General features: G+C 43.7%; 1 protein-coding gene across 1 annotated transcript; it reads left to right on the top strand.

Moving 5' to 3' along the window:
- The first annotated feature begins 1,428 nt into the window (after window positions 1-1,428).
- On the top strand, window positions 1,429-5,838 carry LOC133901945 (isochorismate synthase 2, chloroplastic-like). Its single transcript, XM_062343500.1, has 16 exons — window positions 1,429-1,610; window positions 1,694-1,903; window positions 2,000-2,235; window positions 2,402-2,519; window positions 2,609-2,725; window positions 2,800-2,946; window positions 3,191-3,265; window positions 3,347-3,415; window positions 3,581-3,699; window positions 3,819-3,876; window positions 3,965-4,075; window positions 4,189-4,273; window positions 4,430-4,527; window positions 4,636-4,728; window positions 4,812-4,897; window positions 5,318-5,838. The coding sequence occupies exons 1-15, from the start codon at window positions 1,545-1,547 to the stop codon at window positions 4,884-4,886; spliced, it is 1,677 nt and encodes a 558-aa protein (XP_062199484.1). The 5' UTR covers window positions 1,429-1,544; the 3' UTR covers window positions 4,887-4,897; window positions 5,318-5,838.
- Window positions 5,839-6,152: the final 314 nt, after the last annotated feature.

Raw genomic sequence — 6,152 nt, 5'->3', positions numbered from 1 at the left:
ATTTGGACACGCGAAATACAACTCGGAATCCGACAAGGGTGTTGGAATCCGACTCGAATTTGGAATGTCCGATTCAGCAAATAAATTTAATCATGGGTGTCCAGATAACACAGGCTAAAATGCTAAACCTTAAAATTGCTTGAATATACTTACGCCATTTTTTTTTATCAAACACTATGCACTTAGTTCAGTCACAAACTTTACTTGATTTACAGTCTAAATTTCTTTCCCTCAACTTTTAGTTTCAATTAAAATATAATTATGAAGCATCAGTGATTCAGTGTGATGCTGAGCAACATCAATCAAGGTACAAGCTTCACTTACAAGGAGAAGAAGCTGATAAAATCACCTAGCCACAATTCTGCAAACCACTTCATGGATACACCATACATCTTCATTTGAAATCCATTGAAACCCAACACGTTAGTAGCAACATAAGTACATAACCGTGCCGACGCCATCGCAGCTGCCCGCGCTGCCGCCCACATCGACGCCGCCCACGCAGCCGCCGGTGTCGACGCCGCCAGCGCAGCCGCTGCTGCCCTCCATACGATGTTGAGTGGAGTGTGGAGGTGGAGCAAGATCCAGACGTGGAGCATGGCGTGGGGAATCGGGAATGAGAGCCAAATGGCGAATGGGCTTGGGCCGTCAGATCGTGGGCAGGAATGGGAATCCGGAGTGGGAATCAGATATGAGATGTACTGATTGTATGCTGGGCCACATCTGCTCACATAGGTTTAATTTATTTGCTCATTATCTAATACACATATATACTAGTATATATACTAAAATTTAGGTGTACATATGTACACCCATGATCTTGAGTAGGCCTGCCCTGCTTTCTTCTAGAACATAGGATTTCTAATCTCTGACCTATGGCGTATTAGGGGACAAGTAACCTTTCATCGGGAACATGAGAGCTCAGTGTACAGTGAATATGGACGTTCTTATCAGCTCAAAAAGTCATCATTCTGCATTGTTTAGTACCACTATATTTAGAATATATTTGATTCCTTTTTCTTAGGCCAACCCCAGCAGTGAAGGTATCCAGTGCTACAGTTGCAGTGTCAAACAGTGACGCTACAGTGCTACGGAGAGAGTACGTGGTCTGTATTTTTGCAGACTACTGTAGCAGCACGTATCACTGTTCACAGAGGCATGTAGCGGATCCGAAAAGAGAAAAAGAGGAGCAGAAGGTAGGAAATGGGTAGCTACTGGAGATGAAAAAATAAAAGATGTTATAATAATAATAGAGGATATTATAATAATATTTTTAAAGATAAAAATTTAAAATAGCTGCTGTCATCTTCACACTGATCCTTCTTTTTCTATCTATCATATCACGTGTTCTGGCCGTGCGTGCCGGGAGTCAAATTACGGTCGTGCCACTTATCCCCGTGAGAATCTTCTCTTATCTCTTCTTGCCAGTTGCCTCCCTCGCGAGTCGCGAAACGACGTGCCCCGCGCGCGCTGCTGTGCTGTCCGGACTCCGGCCACTTCATACTCACTCGCGCGCGCGGAGACACACGACCACAGCGACGTAGATGCCGCCGTCGTCGCTCTACTCCTCCGGCCGGCTCATCCCCTCCCGCCCAACACCCACGACGACGGCAAGTCCCCCAATTCTCCATCTCTTCCGTCTGCTTGCTTGCGCTCATCTTTTCTCCTGCATGGTGCGTGCGCATGATGACAGGTGGGGAGATGGGCCCGGCCGTCGTGCTCGCTGTCCATGAACGGCTGCGCGCCCGGCGCTGGGGACCGCGGCGCGGTGTGCGTGCGCGAGGCTCGGGTGCTGCCGGCCGCGTCGGCGCCGCAGGACGCCGTAGGGCAGCTCAGGGCCGCCGTGGACGCGCTCAGGGCAGACGCGCCGCCGGCCGCGCCCTCCGGCATCATCCGCATCGAGGTAACATGCGTGTCCGTAGCACGGCGAAGTCGCCAGGATTGGCAGCCCAGTTCTTGATCGTGTTCGCAATCTTGCATTGCGCTGAGCGGATTGCAGGTGCCGATCCGGGAGAGATGGGACGCCGTCGAGTGGCTGCACGCCCAGAGCGCGCTGCCCCGCTGCTACTTCTCGGCGCGGGCGCCGTTGCCGGAGAGACCGACCCTCACCGGCAATGGTAACGGCGGTCTGAACGATCAATGGCATCAGCCGGTGAGCATCGCCGGCGTGGGCTCGGCGGTCTTCTTCCGCGGGACCGAGCCCTTCTCCCTCGCCGATTGGCGCGCAATCAAGAGGTAAATTCAATGCTCAAAGATGACGAGGTTCACTTCAAAGTGTACGGTAGCAATGGAGTTTTCAGATCATGGTGTATGGCCATCCTATTCCTATCTCCGAATCGGGTGGTGTCCGGTTGATACTGATGCCATCTTATTGTGTCTGGGATTTTGTATGCCCATGAAGATTTCTTTCAAGGGACTGTCCGCTGGTTCGCGCGTATGGCGCCATCCGTTTCGACGCGACGAGCGATACTTCAGTAGAATGGGAGGACTTCGGCTCATTTTACTTCATTGTTCCTCAAGTAAGTTGATCTGCAATCACCTGAACCTTCCAAACTAAGGGATGGAACGCAATGTACTGAATCATGTGAAGTGTGCCAACGCGCTGTAGGTTGAGTTCAATGAGCTTGAGGGGAGCTCGGTGGTTGCAACGACTATAGCCTGGGATGATTCGCTTTCCTGGACATGGCAAAACGCCGTGAACGAGCTCCAGTCAACGTTGCAGAAGGTGTCCATTTCTTGTTTGTCCAGTCTTTGTCATGTGCAACAGTGGAAGATAGTAACAGTTTGTACTTTGTGCAGATTTCACCTTGTTCTGTAAAAGTGGACAAGTCCAATCTACAAACAACCATCATGAGTCTCAATCATGTCCCAACCAAGGCATCTTGGGATCTTGCAGTTACTAATGCTCTTCAAATGATCAAAAGCAGGCAAAGAGAATTAGTGAAAGTAAAAATTTGTTAACCTTGCTCCCATGCCAAAAGAGAGAATAGAAAAGTATAATTGGCATGATGGGAAGGATCATTGATCATTCTGGTCCGGCAATAAAATCTGAAAATTTTGTCAAGTTTAGCACAACAAAACTATATTTTTACGGAATTAAATTACCATGGTTTATTTTTCCATTTTGTTCACTACATTGTTTTGAGCTTGCCAACAGAAAAAAGTTTGTAGTTACCAATGTTTTCTACAGGTTGTTCTAGCAAGGTGTAGCAGATACATCACTGATACCTGCATTGATCCTGTGGAACTGCTAGCTTGTTTGAAGGTATGCTTTTTTCCCTACCTCATATTGTTTTCAAATCACTTTTATTCCATTAGAAGATCATTCTTTGATTTGACTATACAGATTGAGGGCCAAAATGCATACCAATTCTGCATACAGCCACCGGATGCTCCTGCGTTTGTAGGAAATAGCGTATGTCACCTCTATTCTGGAAACTAAAATTTTTCATCACCGCGTACTTGATTTTTTAAAAATTTATTAGAAATACTTACAATTTATGTTGCGGAGACATTTTGTGTATCAATATTAATAATTGTTTTCTAACTAATGTTACTTTTATGCAAACATTCTGAATAGCCAGAGCAACTCTTTCACCGGAAATACTTGAACATTTCCAGTGAGGCTTTAGCTGGTACACGAGCAAGGGGGAAAACAAGGGCAGATGACTTTCAAATCGGTCTGGATCTGCTTCTAAGGTTCTTTTCCCTTCTTAGAACCCATAACTGTAACATTAACCTGTCTCTGAAGAAGTCATGGTGATATCAACACCTTGTATGAAAATTGAGCAAGAACTAACACAAAAATCTTCTTGCAGTAGCAAAGAGGATATTGAATTTACTATAGTGCGGGACAGCATAAAGAAAAAGCTGGAGGCAAGTTGAGTTCTACACCTAAATTTTACATTTTAGATACGGTGACCCCTGCAGTTTACTAAACCAGTTTCTGTAATCTGTTCTGCAGATGATCTGTGATGAGGTTGTTGTCCATCCCAGCAAGGCTCTTCGGAAACTTCCAAGAGTACAGCACTTGTCAGCCCAATTAGCTGCGAGAATACGGAACGAAGATGATGAGGTAATCTACAGCGGGCCCTTCTTTCTCGGTTCATTTGGATTTGTTTATCTGTGATTGTTGACTGAACCACTCTTCGGATATTGCAATCTTGATTATTTATGTTGGCATTGCAGTTTGACATTCTAAATACTCTTCATCCAAGTCCAGCTGTTTGTGGTTTGCCCACTGAAGAGGCGCGCCAATTTATACGAGATTATGGTATGTTTCAATTTATTCTGGCAACATTCTTAAATTCAAGTTAGCATATAGAATGTGCATTAACAGTCTATTGAATATGAAGTTTATTTTTAAATAAGGATAATGGAGTATTTATGCACAGTGATTTGCAAATGCTAACTTATGATGTCCTTTCAGAAATTTTTGATCGTGGAATGTACGCTGGACCTGTTGGTTGGTTTGGAGGAGCTGAAAGTGAGTTTGCTGTTGGGATTAGGTCAGCACTACTTGGAAAAGTAAGCAAAACTGTGAATGTGTTACAGTTGATGTATGCAATTGGCATCTTAGTTGATTTTTTCAAACTTGTCTTGTTTCGCATAGTTAGAAAACACTGTTTGTTCCAGGGTCACAGCACTCTAGTCTATGCCGGTGCTGGGATTGTTGAAGGTACAAATCCATCTTTTGAATGGGATGAGCTTGATCTCAAAGCTTCTCAGGTACTGTTTTGTCCAACTCATGACAAGCAGTGTGTTGAATGTTATTTGAAATGCTAACACGTTCAATTGTTGATTATTTTCAGTTTGCAAAGTTGTTGCGGTACCAAGAACAACAGATTTGCTACCAAGAGGCTAAAAATACAGGGACAGTCATTTGAACATAGAAGTAGTAAGTCACCATGAATTCAATAATCATCTAGCAAGTATTTGTAGTATACCACCTATTTCATTTGTATAGTAAACTATTGTGCAATTAACTAAGCTTAGAGAATGTTTTTTGAAACGAAAGCTTAGAGAATGTTTGAGCGTACTCCCCAAAACCCGGTTCTTGTCCTCTTTGGCTTGCATTTGATTCCTTTTTCCTTTTTCATGCAAAGCTTAATCCGTCGTAGGTGTCTCACCTTTTAAAGTATATCGCAAACAGTAATTGGATCACTAACTACTTTTTTATGTAGGAATTCGATCAAAATGTTATTAATTAATGCAGCACCTGAACGTCACTTTATTTATGGCACTAATCCTGCTGGTGTGCTGATTATCACAAGCATGTCCTTGAGTCTCAAGCTGTTCTTCTACACTCTTTTTGCAGGGACATTTTGATTTGATTTGAAGATTATACGATATGAAAGACTTTTTTTTTTGTTCTGTAGTCTTGAGATTGTTTACTCAAGTGCTTGCTCAGCAAACTGGATATTTCTGACAATCGAGTGCCTCCTGGAGATGCAACCATCAAATGCTTACTCAAGAAGATAGGCTATTAAAGTTTCGAGACGAAAAAAGATTCAAATAAAGCACGTCGGATAAGTATATGTACGATAATTGTAAGTTGTAACAGCTCATTTAGTGTAGCGAACACGTAAGGAGCATGGTGACAAAGTTGTCGGTTGCAGTCCAGCCCACCGGGGTTCAAACCCCGGTGTCACACCTCCTCCGTAAAAAGATCTCCAAAGAAGATCGGGCAAGAGGGCACTGTTAAAAAAACAGCTCATTTAGTGTAATTGTATATTAACATTATCCTCAATCCTCCAGTCCGTACAGGTGTTCAGTTGCAATATTATTGTAAGACCGAGAACGGTGACTAAAAGGGGAGTGAATATGCGTCTTAATAAATTTTTTTGATGGCTTTCTCCTATATTCACTCAACATACCTTAACAATGAATTTCAACAAAACTCAACAAAGAACACAGCGCAAACTCAATGCTGAAAATGTTGTTCATCCAGAAGTTTCGGGTGCAATCTGAAAGTAATTGAGAAACCAAGCTGAAATGTAACTTAGTTTGCTTGTGATGAGTGATTGACATTGGTATTGATTTGATTTGATGATCTCGGTTTTGCTTAAGCTTTGATATGCTGATTCTGGTGAATCCGGAACTTCCGGTCTGGACTCGAAACTTCCGGTTTCACGGGAAAACCGAAGCCGAGA

This window comes from Phragmites australis, chromosome 20, assembly GCF_958298935.1.
Source record: "Phragmites australis chromosome 20, lpPhrAust1.1, whole genome shotgun sequence".
Lineage (NCBI taxonomy): Eukaryota > Viridiplantae > Streptophyta > Magnoliopsida > Poales > Poaceae > Phragmites > Phragmites australis.
The sequence above is the reverse complement of the archived record's forward strand: the minus strand, read 5'-3'. Positions and strand labels throughout refer to the sequence as shown.